The 18,372-nt window shown below is 38.6% G+C and overlaps 1 protein-coding gene across 2 annotated transcripts in view; it reads right to left on the bottom strand.

Moving 5' to 3' along the window:
• Positions 1–13,694: 13,694 nt before the first annotated feature.
• SOX30 (SRY-box transcription factor 30) overlaps positions 13,695–18,372 on the bottom strand; it is a 24,173-nt gene continuing 19,495 nt past the window's right edge. Inside the window, exon 5 of one of the 2 annotated variants that reach the window (XM_019740378.2) lies at positions 13,695–14,076. In XM_019740378.2, coding sequence (XP_019595937.2) covers positions 13,695–14,076 — 382 coding nt within the window. The remainder of the gene's footprint in view (positions 14,077–18,372) is intronic. The other variant, XM_019740387.2, reaches the window with a different exon arrangement.

Here is an 18,372-nt window from a genome sequence, read left to right on the forward strand (position 1 = left end):
TTCCTCCCAGTGTCAATATTCCTGCAAGTTTTAAGAATTAAGATCCCATTTGGAGAAGGGCTTGTCAGAAGAAATCATTGTCTTTTTCAAAGAACCAGAAACTTTCATGATGGATGAAGTCCTCGCTAACAGTTTAATGGTTTTAGTTGAGATGACTGCAGGGAAATGTCCAGTACTAATCACACGGAGCCTTTTTCATTCGACAAACAGCTGAGGATTAAGACCGTGTTCTAAGGAAATCTTAGGGTTCAAAAACTAAAGGACTTTGGGAAGAGGCAGACCTGGGTTGGATTCCAGTCTCTCCTCTTAAGTGCCTTTAAGTAATCACTTTGGTCAAGTTCAAGAACACGCCTCCCTGACCTTCAAAGTCCTCATCGTTAAGATTTCAAACGTGTCTGAGGATTACAAAAAAATACGATGGAAAAGAATTTAGCATTGTACCTGGCACATCTGAAGTGCTGAATCGTTTTCTTGGTGCTGTGGGGGTGGTGATAATGATGGTGATGTTGATGGTGGTGATGACGATCCTTATTACCATTGGGACTAAAGCAATCTGCAGAAATATAAGATCAAGTTCATGTTCAGAATTCAGTTGGACATATGAGTTGGAATCCCAAATAACCACAGTGCCCAGCAGTCTTCTTTCCTTTATCCAAGTCAGGGGTGTCCAAACTTTTTTCAACATTTTTCACCAAGGGCCATATGCGGTAAAATACACAAACAGCCGGGCCACTCACTCGAGGTGAAGTACGTATTGCCTCACCTGGTTTATTTAAGTAAACTAAATATATTTTTGGAATTTGCTGTGGGCCAATTAACAATGGATCATGGGTTGCAGTTGGCCCACGGGCCACAGTTTGGACACCCCTGATCCAAGTTGTTCCATCTATTGGAAAAGACCTTTTACACCATGTTCACCTTTTCAAATACAGCAAGATTTCCTTTCAAATTCTGTTTTTCTATGAGGATCTTCTGGACCATTCAAATGAAGCAAGCTCTCCTGCAAGCTCCCCTGTGTCCCATCCTTCACTTCTGTTGACAATCCCCCTGCAGCCTTTCAAGGAACAGGGCTTTCTACGTGAGCTAATTCAGTCACTTTCCACTTCTTGCAACCAAAAGAGCTTTGATTCAGATACCACCCATGAATGCAGTTTGAAACATATTGAATGTGAGGGTGTGAGAAACAAGGGAGGGTGGAAGCAAGACACACAGAGGGTGGGACGTGGGAGTCACAACTGATCAGCAAGGCTGGTTCAGAAACCACGAGATCTCTGTGGAGGGAAAGAGAGACGAGAGAAGAGACTGAAAACATGACTAATTTCAAGAACTTAGATGAATTCTTGTCCTACCTGCCATGTGTAACCACACTACCATTGAGCACCTAGTATGTGTGTGCCTGGAAGAAAGGAATGGGGACGCAGAGAGGCTAAGTCTTTGTCCAAGGTCATAAAGCTAGTGAGCAGTAGAACCATCAGTAAACCCACATTTTTGTTTAGCAGATTTTTGACAGAAGTGCTAAGGTAATTCAATGGAAAAAGGATGATCTTTTCAAAAAATGGTACTGGAACAACTGGATATCCTTATGAAAAATAAAGAATCTTGACCTTTACACAAAAAATTACCATGAAATAAATCATAGAGCTAAAAGGAACAGCTGAAAACTACAAGACTTCTGAAAGAAATCAGAGGCGAAAATATTCACCACCTTCAGGTAGGCAAGATTTCATAGGCAGGACGTAAAAGCATAAACCATAAGAGAAAAAAATGATAAATTAGATTTCATCCAAAAAAATCTTCTGCACTTTAAAAGATGCTATTAAGAAACTGTAACAGCAAGCCACAATCTGGAAGGAAATATTTGCAATGCAAATATCAGATAAAGGACTTTTAACTAGAATTACAGAGAGTGTCAAAAAAATGTATACACATTTCAAGAGTGGAAAAAACGGTTTTAAAATTACGCTGATGGTAACCACTTTGAGCACCTCTTGTAATTGCAGAAGTCAAACGTGACTTGTATTCATCTTTTGTTATCGGTATATATTGAGCATTACAATTTTAATACAGTTTTTTCCTTTCTTAAAATGCGTATACATTTTTAGGGCACCCTCTGTATCATGAACTCTGAAAATTCAATGAAAAGGTCACTCAATTACAAAAAATGGACAGAAGATTTTAACAGACCCTTCAAAAACAAATGATCTATACATGGCCAACAAGCACATGAAAAGATGTCCAACATGATTAGCTATCAGAGAAATGCAAATGAAAACCACTGTGAGATACCACATTACACCACTGAGAAAGACTTGACATAAAACACCTGACAAGACCAGCTATTGGTGAGGGTGAGAAGCCAACTGGAACTTTCAGATATTAGGTTTTGGCAAACAATTTGGTAGTTTCTTATTTCTTAACAAGTATCCACCTTTTCTATGACCCAACAATTCTACTGTTAGGTATTTGCCCAAGAGAAATGAATGCAGATGCCCCCCAAAAGATTTGCACATGAAGACGCGCAGCAGTTTCATTCATAATAACCAAAACCTGGCAAACTCAAATGGCTAGACAGCTTGTGGCACATCTGTACAACAGTATATTACACAGCAGTAAAAAAACAAACAAAAAACTATTATTATATGCAACAACATTGATAAATCTCAAAAACTTTACGCCAAGTAAAGGGAGTCAGGAACAAAACACGACATACTTTATGATTCAGTTTGTATGGAATACTGGAAAAGGCAAAATTAAGCTGTAGTGACAGAAAGTCGATCAGCGGTGGCCTGGGTTGTAGAGGGAGGGAGGGGATTGGTGGAGGGGCAGGTAAGAATTTCTTGAGGTGATGGAAGTGTTCTAAGTCTTGATTGCGGTGGCGGTTGTATGGGTGCACACATTTGTCAAAATTTATTGAGCTGTATGTACGAATACACTTAAAATGGGTGCCTATTGTTATATGTAAGTTATACCTCCAAAAAATTATGTAAAAACTAAGAGCCTTGAAACATGGTGAATTGTTCCACAGGTGCTGTGCCAGGGAGAGGGCCTCCATGGGTAGACATGCTATGGAAGAAATATGGAAGTAGGCAAGGGCAGGAAACCATCAGGGAACAGATTAGTTTATAAAATCACTTGCCTCTTTGCCAAATACTCTCAGAGGTTGTAATCCCTCAGGTCCCCAGTCAGACATGGTGTGATGGCCTGGCAGAAACAGCGCTGCCCAAAGGACAACAATATGAAGAAAGGGGCCCATTTTTTCCTACTCAGCTCCCTGAAATCTGGGACAGACAATCTGACTTAGTTCTGAGTTCTCCATAAAAACCCTTTTGGCCTCTCTCACATGCCTGCCTCACATGCCTGCCTTGCTTCCTTAGGAGTCTGTCTCTTTCTCTCTGTCTCTTACTCAGCTGCCAGCGGCCCCTCATCAGGTCCCTGGGCTGCACAGAGGCTGTAATAGCCATCAACCCAGGAGCCTTCCACCTTCTCCTTCAGGGAAGTCACAGGAAACTCTGGATGGAATAAATCCCGTAGTTAGAGGTTCTTTCTCATAAGTACTGTTCTTTTAAAAAGCTGGAAAGTTGGGTTGAGGAGTTTGGAGCTATTATTAGCACCAAACACTATAAAAAGGAAATGCCACTGATAATCTTAGATGGCTGTATTTTTATATGGGATAATTCAAGTTTCCTTCTTAGAGTTCCCAGTCATAAGAAATCCTTAATAAAAATACTACCTCGGGTCATACCCTCAAAGCTAGCTTAACATTGTTGAAATCCATTGGGGCTATTCAAGTCCAGACTGACTAGGGAAACTAAGACCGCATTTTTAGCCCATTTTTATGGCTGCTCCCTTCTGAGTTGCTCAGGTCTGTCCTGCCAGAGGAAAACAACAAATTCATCAACCTATATACAAATGCTTATTTGTTGTGACTGTGTGACAAAGGGGATGGCATGCAGGCTCGTGTCAGACTTGCCCAAGCTTGGTCTCTGTGTGGTATCAGGCCAGTTGCTCAACCTTTCTGAGCTTCCCCTACAAAATGGGTTGCTGTGAACCCTATGAGCTAATGCCTGATGTCTGGCACTTGGTAAACTTTCAGGAAATGTTAATTCATTATGATTATGTGTTCAGTCATGCCTCTCACCATGGGGTGTGCAACAGCCTGGTTTTGCCTTCAGGAATCCTATACTCGCTCTTTATGCACAAAACATACAGACAGGGGAATAAAAGAACAGAAATGATGAGATCTTGTGCCAGTGAAGTTGCTAAAAAAACACGCCCTTCAGTCTTTAGACACCGCTGGGCCCCTGCTTCGAGCTTTATTGGAGAGCCATTTGTCAATGTGTGTCAAAAGCCTTTAAAATGTGTTCGCCCTTACGAAAACAATGAAGTTTATGAGTAAAGATTTAGCCTGGATATACTCAGAGTAGCAAAAATTTGGTAACAGTCTAAATGTCTAACAACAGAAGTTAAATGCATATTTAGACATTATAATTGATGAACATTTACACAAAGCATGTCACAAAACAATATGTACAATATGGGTCCATTCAGAGGGCACAACCTAAAGTAATGTTTCTATTAAGAATTTTCTGTGACCAGGAACTCTAAAAAGGAAGCTTGAGTCACTCCCTCATAAAAATACAGATATACAGATATCTGTATACATACATATTTATATACATATACATAACACACACACATTTATGTGTATATACATATATACACATACCAGGGGTGCCAAAAAAATGAATATAAGTGGACACTTTGGTCAACGTTGCTCAAGCAGTAGTTCACCGTAATCAGAAGTGTCTGGACGCTGATGGTAACCACTTTGAGCACCTCTTGTAATTGCAGAAGTCAAATGTGACTTGTATTCATCTTTTGTTATTGGTATATATTGAGTATTACAATTTTAATACAGTTTTCCTTTCTTAAAATGTGTATACATTTTTTGGCAACCTCTGTATATGTTTATATACATATATATGTGTATATACATATATATATATGGAGAGAGAGAGATCTACAGACTTTGGCTTAACACAATGATTTCATATATGGGTGGTGCTTCTGAGTGGATTTTTTGTTTCATTCATTTGTATTTTTATGAGGATGTATTGCTTTTATATAAGAAAAAAACCAAAAAATTAGGAAAAAGCAGTTTGATCAATCTAGAAAACAGAAAGAACAAATACAGCACAATAAGTAAATACGCGTAAGCCGTGACCTATTTTTTCCTTGACATTTCTAAAAATTCTGGAGCCCTTTATTTAGCTTCCAACAAATACACTGATTTACTCTGTAACTTTGAACAGGTTCTTCCTCTCTCTGGCCCTTAGTTTTCCACATGCAAAGTGCATGAGTTGGGCTAGGTTAGGGAAGACATACAACTTTTATCTTGAGCATCGACTCCATAGCATTGCTAGGTTCTACCTGGAGCCCTCTGTGATGAGAAGGAACGTCTGAGGGAAGGCAAGAGCTCTGTGACTAACGATGTCTGTTATGGATATAGGAATGAGGGATGACACAGGATGACCACGCAGTTCCCATGTGTTCACTAGATAACTGTGGGGACAGAGCCCCAGAGAGCAGTTTCCAGGCTCTTGGCCTCACGTGGAAAGGTGCTGGCTCAGGTAGTAGATGGTCATCAGCTGTGACTAGTTGGCCATCGGCTGTTATTGGTTAGCCATTAGCCACTGATATAACTGCAGTGGCTAAGCTAGCAAAGTATGTGGCGTGGCGTGGCAGAGTGTGAATTTCGGATTGCAGAGAGTCAGATTGCAGCTGGTAAGTGAGGTTGGTTGGCAGAGACAAGTGGACGGCGGGTTGCGGATCGTGTGGCTCCTGCCTCCTGTGTCTCCAACCCAGCCACCAGTGAGATGATAGTGGTATGACTCCCCTACCTATGGCTCTGTGGGGATTCCTTTTTGGCCTCACCATATGTTCCTATGTGGGGAGTGGGACTAGAGACCCCACGTGACACCCTGCATGACAATAACTTTATGGTCTCTTAGAACTCTACGAAATCTGGGGCATCGTTAAGCAAAAATATCAATCTGGATTTGGAAAGTTGTAGGAGTTGGGGGTACTTAATTTTTTGTATTCATTTTGGTTAGGTTGTAGCAAATCACTAATTTTCCATCTCATTTCACAGAAACCAACACATTACTTAGGATTTACTAAAGGAGAAAATAGTCACGGCAGTTGCGTTTTCATTGTATTTGCATCCATCACCTCCCATCCCAAGAACAAGGAATAAATCTGCAGCTGTTATTTTAACTTCTCCAATCCGAAACCATTTGAATGCCACAGCTGTTAGAGGCATAAACCTGATTTCAGCTTTGTCTTTGGTCCATGTCTCATGTTTCATGGAATTCTCTAACAGCCATACTTCTGGGGGTTGAGTCAGAGAAGGCCACTTCTAATCATCACCTTCCCAGGAAGCAGAAGTGCTGGGCACTCATTCCGTGGGGGACTTTCCAGTTTGAAGCAGAGCCTGTTCCTGTCTTGATTCGATGAAACCAGGCCCTACCCGGCTTTACCCACTGACAGGGATCCTTTGGCAATACCATCATCTGGCTTTCAGCAGCTTGGTTATTTGGAGGAAGGGGCAGTCAGAAGGGCTTTCCTGCATCTCCAGTTAACCACACTAATCTACTCTAGTCTCCACAGAGAACAGCAGGCTGCATTCAGGGATCTCAGCAACAGCTGTGTCTTCCAAACCAAGACGCTGTTCAGAAAGATGATCCGAACGTGGGCTGTGTGTTTCAGTGGGATTTGGTGGGACTTTCCTACTCAGATGGCCCTTTGTGTGCCTCTAAGAGATGAGGCATTAACCTCACGTGTGGCTAGAGCACGATGGATGACTCGGAGTTCTCAGATTACATTTGGGTGGCGCTCACAATGGACTCGTGGAAAATGCCTGGGTATCTGATGGACAGCGCCTGGCTTGTTCAGACTTGTGTTTGAAGGAGTGGGTGGATCCTAAAGCGTTTTCTCCATCCAAGTTTGCTAAGCTAACCAAAGCTGGTCCTCTCCAAAGGCTGACTCCAGAGTTCCTCTCAGGGCAGTAGAATTTAGTGTCCTAAATCGATAGCCTCTATTATCATCTTTGTTTCTATTTGGCATCTTTAACTATTTCCACATCGTCTCCAACATCTACCCATTTGTTACAAGGTGTGGTCCTGCCCAAGGCTGGGGCATCAGGAGCAGAGGGCCTGAACTCGAGTCGCTTCTAGCCTGCTCCATAAAGTCACCTGCTTCGTCCTGTGGCCAAATAAGACACTTTGCAAGTGCAGAGTGCTTCTGGATTCATCGGTGCTCTCCACTGTCTTCTCAAGCCAAGGCGAGTCAGAAGTGGACCTGCTGTAACTCTGCCTATTACATAAAATACCAGACACAGTGGTACATAGCAGGTGCTCAGTAAAGTGTAGTTTCTATCTATTAATTAATCCAACAAATATCATTAAATATGTAATATAGTGCAGGCACAGTGCTAGGCCTTCGGGGTCATGCATTAAGAAGGGACGACAAAGTTCTATTCACTTAAAGCTTCAAGCAGCAGGGGTTGGTGGGGAGAAAATAAGTAAGGAAACAAACAAGGTAAGTACAGATGGTGATAATGCTTGAAAAACATCACGTCTGTGCTTATATTTATTATTGGTGAGAAAACCCTCCTGTTCAATCTCTCTCCACCCTTTATTTATGTAGTGGGTGCCACTCTCAGATGAAAGAGAGTTTAACAATTGCATTAAGCATGAGTTTGGAAAGGCATTGAACTAGTACTAGCTCTTAGAGAGGGAGGGAGGCAGAGACAAGGAAAATGGGGTGTTGGTGGGAGGAAAATCCCGACGCTGTCTCACAGCTACCAAATACCATTTTGTGAAACACTGCCCTGTGGGCTTCAGAATCACCTGGGCAGCCTTTAAAAGATACAGACGCCCAGCTCCCATTCTTAAATATTTGAATTCTGGACGTCCAGAATGTTTTTTATTGTTCCCTGGTAATTCTCATGGGCAATCTGACCTGAGAAGCACTGGCTTGTCAGCTAGCCATTAGTCACATTAGTCACTGAGGCTGAGAACCCAGGGTTGTGTCTGTTCTTCTATTGGTCACCATATATTTATTTTTCTTTCCTAGGATGTTTGCTCTAGCTGGCCCTCAGGGAGCTTAGAATCTAGCAGGAGAGATAAATGAAGGTGCTGTGGGAATACAAAGCAGGAACAACTAACTTAGTCTTTGAGGGTTAGAGAAAACTTTCTGGAGGGGAAGAATTCTGCATGAGGTAGAATTTAGTTCAGCTGCCTATGACAGAAAACACAAAATTATAGTGGATTAAACCAGATAGAAACGAATTTTTCTCATAGAAAAGTCTTAAGGAAAGTAATCCATGCTGGTATTATGCTTTAGGTTCCTCTCTGGTTTTTCTACCATCCTCAGCGTGAGGCTTGTGTGGTCCAAGATGATTGTTCAGATTCAAGCCACCAGTGTCACATTCCTGTCAGTAGGAAGGACAGAGGACCGAAGGACGACACAACCTCTCCCTTTAAGGGGATTTTCTGGAACTTGCACAGGAAACTTCCATTGACACTTTATTGTCCAGAACTGAGGGATTTGGCAACACCTTGCTTCAAGAGATGAAGCATAGCTAAAAATATAGGGTTTGATCACTAAAAAAGAAAAGGGGAGCAGCCATTGGGAGACAACTGGCAGAGCTCTAAGCTGAGATATGAAGAATAAGTAGCAATAAGCAAGGGAAGTCACAAAGCAAAGCCCAATCGAAAAGGGGGATTGGTGTGTCCCTTCCGCAGGAAGACACACCCTGTACCACGTTTCTTTCCCCGTGCTCTATACATCATCCTTCATATTGTGACCCAAAGTCACACCCAGAATGAGCCTGCATGCCCTAGCCAATCGGTGCTCAGATCTAAAAGAACATCAAAACCCATCGTGTCACTGGCATAATGGTTGCTTAGAGATGCCTCCTTCCTTCTGATCTGTAAGAGAGCTCACTCCAAAATTTCATCATTGAAATTTACTAGAAAAAAATTACTAAAACCAATTTGGAAAAAACTATAGTCCTGCTCCTTTCATGTGATTAATTATGGCTCATATGCCCGAAGCAATATTATACAAACATGAAAAGTGATCATGTGTGAGGCTACAGGGTATGACAAACAGCTCATGATAAAATACGGGGAAACGCAAATTTGTATACATGCAAAATTGGACATGTGTTGTGATTATAATTGTGCAAAAATGTGTGTATATGGACAAATATTAGAAATAACATCAGAAAATAAAATTATTGGATGGATTCAAGGTTTTTTCTTCTCTGAAAATTCCCTTTAGTGCAGTTACATGTTTTCATAACAAATTTGAAATAAATGTCTCGGAAACTTTGCATGGCGTCAAAGGTAAGAGTCCTTAAGAATTACCTGAAAAGTTTATTTAAAATGCAGCTTCCCAGGTTCTAGCCAGAGAGATTCTGATTCTGCAGGTCTGGGGAATGGTTTCATTTTTAACAACCATTCTGTAGGTCCTTTTGTTGGAAGTTGTACACTGACCACATTTGAAAAATACCGGCATAGCTGGTGACTCAGAGACATCTAATAAAGTATGGAGTTGGGACATTAATTGTGCCAAAACATCCCAGCTTTATGTTGTGCTAAAGACTCTAAGCCAATATGCTGCTATCATTGTTGGGGAAACAGTAAGAAATTTAAAACCAAGACTCCATGTTAACAAAAATGCTTTCTCTCCCTGGTTTATAAAGTACAGTATCACTAAAATGTACAGCTTTGATCATTTTCCTTTTAGTCTTCCAAGTAAACTTGGAGCTGTCTGATAAAAGTACCCCTGGCTAACCTACCTCCAGTTCTCTTACAGTCCCCACATGGCCTATAACTTACCCCATGCCTTTCCAATAGGCCAGACACAAATTCAGCTATGATCTGCCTTTCTGAATGAAGCACGGCAATTTAAAACTCTACATCTGGATAGCACAATCTGTGTAAGCCAGCCTGCTGGATGATTCTATACTCAATTTTACTCGTTGAATAAAGTGACCAACTTGTCTCAGTTTGCCCAGGAGTTTCCCGGTTATAGCTCTGAAAAGTCCTATGTCCCTGGACCCTCTGGCCCTCAGTACTAGGCAAACTGGGACGGTTGGTCAAACTTCACCTGTCCATTGCCTATAACCTACGTAATTATGTACAGCTTAAAAGAAAAGACATTCTCCAGGAAGGGTTGTCAGCCTCCGCCGACGTATCTCCGGGAACGCAAGCAAACACTTAGCTTTTTAAAGATCTTCCTTTGAAAAAGAATACATGTAAGATGCTAGTCATTATTTTTAGAAATAAAACATTTCCCCAAAGCGGTCAGAGAAGGAGCCAGAGAAATACACGTGTAGCAAACAGCCCTCCCCATCTTCCTTCCTTTTCCATAAGCATGAATCACTTAGTGAAAAGATGAGAGATTTTTGTGCGTTTTCACATCAGAAAGGAGACATGTAAGGTTGGGTCAGGCAATTAGAATGCAGAACATAGAAATAGACAGTAAATATGTCTAGAAGATACAGAATTTGTCACCAAGTAGAGTTACATAGAAAGTAACTTCACTTAATTTTTGTTTTCATTTTATTGTTGAGCCTTTGGAATTTTTCTAAAATCCTGAAAAGATGATTCAGAAAGCTAAAAAGGAAATGTGCCTCAGCAGAGTCTGTTCTAAAATGCAGAACAGAAAATTTTCAGAATTACCCTGCCCACATTAAAATTATGTTATTTCAAAATATTGCAAATAGCTCATAGAATTCCTAGAATTTCTTTTCAAAATCTGCTCCGAACTACAACTTTCAAAAGTAGCTTATACTTTTGGCTCAGGAATAATCGTAACAGCTGGGTCACACTGTGAAAAATATGCTTGTGTGGGAATTTAGCACATTTACCCACTTGAATTCTTGGGTGCAATATCAACTCACATTAAAAAGCCAATTTAGTAAACAACAGCAATTTATAACTATTAATTTCAGTTCTTTAATCTTTTAAGACTTTCACATACTTAGTGCAGAAAACATTTTATTTGGCCATTGGCTTCTCTCAGTATAAGATTTAAGAAGATCAATACAGAAAACCATGTGCAAATTGTATTAGTGTTTTCCAAAGTGGATTCTGTGAGATCTTAGTAGACATTATGTTAAAACGAAAAAGAGGATCTCAAGCCAAATAAGTTTGGGAAGCACCATGATAAAACACAGTTCAACATGTTTCTTCACGGCAAGACTTTTGAGAACCTTAACAATGATAGTTGACACTCCAAAGTGGGGGCATAGCATGTGTTTCCCAAACTTGTTTGACCAACTATTGTCAGAATACCTAAACAGCTTGGGTCCCAACTAATACCCTTAGAGAAATACTGTTCTTTCCTTTTCTAAATTTGGTAAATTAGCTACTTGAAAGTTGGGATTAAATCTATTTCCAGTCTATTTGCAGTAAAAACAGTTTTTATTTGCAAACAGCCTGAGCACAGAACAGTTTGACATTCTAAACATATTGAACACACTTGTAAAAGAGGCCATTCTTATTACAAATGTCACTACCTTCCAAATTATAAGAACAAACAAGGCAATGAGACCTATTAGAAAGTTGTTGTGGCTTCAAACTCAGAGAATTTCACTTTGGTGACTTAGAGAGGCAGAGGCATTAGTGCCAATGGATCAGGGATTTGTTTGGTCTGTAGATCTCTCATCAGAGCCAACAGTGGTTTTGAGGGACTACAAATGCGCAGATACGGACGGGCATTTGTATTTAGACATGCTTATCTGCAATAGGGTACTTTTCTACATAAGAGCTACCCATATTTCCCAGCGCAAATTATACTGTAGATCTGTAAGCAGTCTAAACTTGTGATTTCTGATCCCAGCACTGAGGAAGAGGAGCAAGAAGATAAAAAGTTACCCAGCTTTAACAGCCATTAAAAAGAAGACTGGGGAAGAATTTGGTGGGCAGGGCTAGCCTGAAGACAGGTTGTTAGGAAACACCGAACTGTGCTCTGTCATGCCACTGTCTTACACCAGGGTGCCCCTACCCAAATTGTCTTAAGAATAAGGTCTGTGATCAAAACCCAGTTCAGTCACTAAAATAAGATGGGGTAAAATGGGTCTAACTGTCAAATACATTTTTCCTTCATGGTGCAGACATCAAATGCAAAGACAATCAAACGTTGCTTTAGTTCCAATGTGAAGTTTACGTTTGCTCTCTACCAAGAAACTCAAGTTTGCTCTTTAAATACATTGAAATGACATTGCACACAGTAATAATATAAAATATGAAAATAAAATCTTTATTGGGAAGAGGAAATTTTACATAGAATCAAGTACAGGGTTGATAAACATGTATTACATTAACAATCTTTGCTTACAGAAAAAAATACAGATTTAGTAAGGGAAGAAGTTGGAAGCTTAGAACAGGTTTCCATATACAATTTCCAAGCAGTTTTAAGTAACAAGATCTCAATCTGCATAAATTATAGAGATCACTGAGGGAAAAGTGTATTGGTTTGTGGCTATTTCCGGTCATCAGTTCACTCTGTGCCTTGTAGATCTCTTACCACGATCCCATCTCTGGGAGTCCTGATCTCATTCTAAAGAGGTTCTTTCCATCCATCAGTGGGCGCCTACCATTGCAAGTAGGATTTTTTTGCTTATTGTGAATTAAACAAATTCCACATGCTCTTATAGGCATTCCATGGCTTTAAAGACAGCTGCTTGAACCAAATCTGGAAGAGCTCTTCCATTCTGAGGAGTGCTTAAGTCACATGTACACGTGTAGAGTTTGGAAATGGCATTGGAATATGTGCACAACCTTTTTGTTAACAGTTTTAAGTCTTGTGTAAGCTAATAGGATCGGTGCAATTCTGGAAACTATTAAGCAAAAATAAATATCTGTATGTGGTATGGAAATCATCCTCATTCGAACCATACTCATTTTGCTTATTTTTATCTCTCAAACAGAAAACATCCACAGGAACAATTTTATCTGTTTATTTAATTATAACAAAAGTAGAACAATGTATACCAAATGGAAAAAGATATCCACAAAAGACGATGAAAATGTTTACAAACAGAAATGACTAATTTAGCGGAAGGAATTACCTAGGTGCTGTTAAGACACATTCTCAATTTATAACTGGTTATCAGTGTAAATTAAATTTAGTAACTGAGTCCCAATTCACTACTAAAAGTTATCATAGTATTTTCAAAATGGTACATAAAAATTGACAACATCCATAAGGATTATATAAACACCAAACAAAAAAATCATGTAAGAAAAGTAAATAAATGTATCCCGAGGTAAAATACAATCACACTTGTCATGCCAGATACATGCTCCCTTTTCCCTCACATAATTGTGAGGTTTGGGTATTTTGCACATTCCAAGATAAAGTAATGATAATATATATTGATGCAAATTTCCGCCTTAAAATAAACTACTTCATATCTTAAATATTCCTACGATGAAACATCGGGACTCCAGTTTCACTAATAAAAACTTTATGAAGGCATAAATTGAGTTTGGTTTGACTCCTCGAATCATGGCTCGAAAACTCTCAGCAAAACATTCTAGGCTTTTTCTCTCACACCAACTGACCCAGAATATATTTTAAGAAATGTTTATTTTTTGTGCATATTTGTTTTAAAATTATAAATTCCTGAGCACTTTTTCTTCTTCCTCCTCATCACTATCGGTGACATTGACTTGCTGAATGTTAGAGGGAGTTGATGTCGGGGCTGAGAAGTCGTTCTCCAAGGCTCCGATGTCCAGCTGAGGCGTGGGAGTCAGGTATTCTTCCCCACCGTGGCTATGACTGCTAACGTATGGGGTCCCATCCATGCTCTCACAACTCTGAGAATCTTCACTGTGCGTGCGTTCATCTGGGTAGTCTCTAAAAGGATAGTCTCTATTTAAAGCTGAAAACATAGCCTCATGTTTTTGGTACCTGTCTTCATAATAACCAAGGCATTCTGGCATTGAACTTGGAAAATTTCCATAGCCAAAAGGAGGCCGACTATAAGGGCACGTGCTGCAGCAGAAAGACAAAACAGGAATTAGATCACACCTTGCCTACATGTTGCCTTGCATACAGACTAATTTGATCAAGTTTAACTGCATCCTCTTTGGGGCCTGAAAAGTTCCCAAGACAACTTTCTGCTACCACTTCATGTATTCACTTGCCCTTTTACTACTGCTTAGCCCTGGCATAAACTAAATGGCAAAGAAAGCTGTGACTGGAATACTCACTAGCACTGTAATCTGTTACCAGCCTCAGGCTTCTTTTTAACAACCTTAACAACGAAAAATGCTAATGTGGGCCTCTCTCTCATGATGCCTCACACCAGGCAAGGTTTTAAAAATGCAGGCATGTGTGTGCTGTGCTAAAAACTGACACTTAGCAAGCAGTGCAACAATTGTTCTAATATTTGAAACAAAGCTTATGAGGGGAAGATGTATAATTGGGTTGAAATCAAGAGCCTCTGGGGAAGCCCTGGAACAGAGATTAATAACTTTTTAATTGACATTCAATAATAAAGTAAATTAAAAACACAGTTAATAGCAGAAAGATTTAGTACTGATATTAAAATGTGGTTTTAAAGATATTTTCCAAAAAAATTTTTGGAGGGCAGGAATATGAAGAATTAAAAGATTATTTTGATGACTTTTTTAAAGGCAAAAATACTGATGTTTTTAAAAAGGGCAAATCTGAAAATTTTGCCATTCAAATTCATTTGTCGATTTTTAAATTTTTTATTTTAAAGTACTTATTCTCTCTTTCAAAGGCACAGAGCAGGAATCAAAGGAAGAGGTATATAGAAAGGTCCAATCAAGAGTTCCCCGGGCTCATGGACTCCATCTAGTGACAGATGACATACACATAACGCTCATGCTCATTGGCAAAACCCATGGTAAGTTGGGTGTTTCATTTCATGCTCCCATATTTAAAAGAAAAAGTCAAATTTATTTCCTTGTCTTTAAAAACTTAAATTATTGACGTACTAGACCATCATCTCAAACTCTTTGAAAATATGGTTTTCTTCAGTGATTTGGTGTCCCACCCCCAAATCTCCAAGTGCTAGGGACGTTGCCCATGTTAAATATCACAGAGATGAGGCAAAGGTTCTAAAATGTTTCAGGCTCCATTCCTACTGCCACCTCCTCATTTGGGCATTTTAAATGGACGTTATCTGTCATTAACACATTGCACTTCCAGCTACTCTGACTTTGCTCCTGTAACTCTGCCACCTTCAGGTCTCCAGCCATTGAATTCCACAGACACTTCAGGGGAGTGCTCAAATCTACCTCCTCCACAAACCTTTCACATCAGCTGGAAACAATTCAACCACTATTGTTTTCAGGACTCAATGTAGGCAAGATACTATGCGAAGCTTGGTGGAGAATTTTTTGTAAAAAGGTCTAAAATCTGGGTATATACTAGGCACGTGTTAAACTCTAAAATGAAAACATTACATGGCTATATTGGTGTGCTCAAAACAAGTTCATGTTAATCCAGAGAACAAAAGGATCAATTAAGACAAGGGTAATCCTAGAAGTTTATATGGATGTGAAGAAATAACTATAGAAGCATCGTGGGATAGTGGGGAAAGCATCAAATAGAATTATCAGGATAATAATATGAACCAACATGTAATAAGCATTTACTATGTTTTCTAGACATTGGCTAAGGAGTTTATGTTATTTCAAATATTCCTTAGAACAATTCTACAAGATACACATAGATACAATAATAAGTCTACTTTACAGAAAGGGAATGGAGCCTTAAAGAGATTAAATAATTTGCTCAAAGTCATATAATTAGTAAGCAGTAAAATAGAATCAACCAATCTGATTCTAGAACTTGTTCTCCTAACTACCATGCCACACACCTGGGCACTAGTTCTAGCTGTGCCACTTAAAAACCTGGTAATCTTAAATAAATCTTAATTTATCTGAAACTTAGGGCCTCCTTATATAAAATAGGAATAATATTGCCTGTTCTATCAACTTAAAAGGTCTGCCATAAGAAACTTGGGAGAGGATGTGTATGAGCACTTTGGAAACTAGAAACATCTTCAATGTATGATTAGTCTTACAAAAAGTTACATTTAATAATGTACTATAAATACACATATACCTTTGCCTTTATTTTCAAAAAGAATGCAAAGATAAAACAAAATCTAATTAAAATGGTTACCTGTAGAAGGAGAGAAAAAAGAGGGGAGGAGACAGGAAGAGAAGCTGAGCTTCTCAGAATGTACCTTATATTATGGTTTTGACTTTGAAATCATATAAATATTTTACATAATTTTAAACAAATTTAACTTTTTAAAAAAGTAATCCCTAAAAATTGAAAGCAAATAAGCCCAAGTTTATATCAAGTTGTAGGTGCCTTAAATACACAGAGAAAAATTATTTCAAGATCATTTAAACCTGATCTTTTTCTTGCACCTTCTTGGTAAGATATAACCTACAAAGAAAAAGAATCATAAATAAATCTTAAACTGCATTCAGTAATTTTATTGTTTGTGACATTGCTGTTTTGAAACTATTGATACCATGTTTTTGAAACTATACTCTCTTCATGTATATATGTGTATGTACATCAGGAAAAATAACACGTTTGGTAGGATAAAGCAAATAAGTAATGATGTGATCATCCTTAGGAACCAAGATTTTTAGGGGGAAATGATACTAGCACATAAAGTCAAAGAACTTCATTTGAAATTCTACAATATTACATTTGTTTTGGACATATCAATATAAACTCATAAATTATTTTTCTCACAAAAAATACACATTTTCTGATATTGTCCACTGAAAAAGCCTAGATATCTTGTTAATTTGGTAGCAGTATGCATCCCTATTGCCTAAATTGTGACTTCTTCAGACCACCTTCAGTAAAAGAAACTTGGATTTCTGGGTAAAACGGCTGATTCCAGGTCTGGTATATATAATGTACAAGATGACATACTGTGTCAGAGAGCAAAAAAGCTAACAAATCAAAGATTAAGGACACGGGAGCGAACTTGTAGCTAACTGGAAAAAAAAAAAGGGAAAATGTGAGCATCAAAAGAGTCCCCAAACAAAACAAGATTCATTGATATGGGGAAGAAATCAAGGATGATGCTGCCCTTCCAGTATCTCAGAGTAATCAAATAGTTGATAAGGGAAAAGTTTTTCTTCATAGAAGAATTCCAGCTAATGACTGAAGGAATATCAAGTCAGAAAATCATCATTTTGCAATTCATGGATCTAGGGAACAATCACCACAGCTACTAAAATAAATCTGCTGGTATTTCGGAATCTTTGGGTACCATCAGAATTACCTGGGGAAACTTTTAAAGAATACTGCTGCCCAGGTTCTAATCCCCAAAGATTCTGATTTATTTGGTCTAAGCTCTTTAAGTGATGCTACTTACACATAAGAATTGAGAAGCACTACTTTAGGTGAAAAAACTCATAATCAGACTGATAATGCCTGAACCTACAGATCCTTCTTAACATCACTAATAGAGAAAGACTTTATATACCTCTTGATGTGATACGATATAAAGTATACAAAACCACCTGTGAGGGCTCAGGGCAAAAAAAAAAAAAAAAAATTGAACCTGAATCTCATCAAGTTGCAAGATCTAACTATCATTTTACAGGAAAAATGGGTGATAGGGAAACATGTTAAACAATACCCAAAGATGTAATAAGCCAAATCCGAAATGTGGAAAATTTCTTGTTTCCTCAATAAATACATGAGAATAAAAAAAGAGGATAAGTACTATTGTAGCATAAAAGAGGCTTAAGAGACATAATCACACCCAATGTATTCCTTGCTTGGATTTTTTTTTATAAAAACCAATTGTGAAAAGGGAGTTCTGAAACAACAGAGAAATTCAACAAGGAATTATTACTTTTTTAGGTATGAAAATGGTAGGAGGTCATTTTTTTCAAGTCCTTAACTAGTAAATACATACTGATGTCATGGGTATATGGAGATACATTATACTATTCCATCTGCTTTGCATATGAAAATTTCTATAACAAAGTGGTAAATAAGGAAAAAATAAATTATTCATGGCTTCTCTGACTCAGAAAAATACATGTAAGTTTCCTCCCTGTGCTTTCATGGCTTGATAGCTCATTTCTTTTTAGCACTGAATAATATTCCATTGTTTAGATGTACCCACAGTTAATTTATCTACTCAGCTTATGAGTAAAACTACTACAAACATCCATATGCAGGTTTTGGTGTGAACATAAGTTTTCAATTCATTTGGATAAATACCAAGAAGTGTGATTGCTGGATCATATGGTTAACAGTATTTTTAGT

The sequence above is a fragment of the Rhinolophus sinicus genome, linkage group LG10 (assembly GCF_036562045.2).
Source record: "Rhinolophus sinicus isolate RSC01 linkage group LG10, ASM3656204v1, whole genome shotgun sequence".
In the NCBI taxonomy this organism is placed as follows: Eukaryota; Metazoa; Chordata; class Mammalia; order Chiroptera; family Rhinolophidae; genus Rhinolophus; species Rhinolophus sinicus.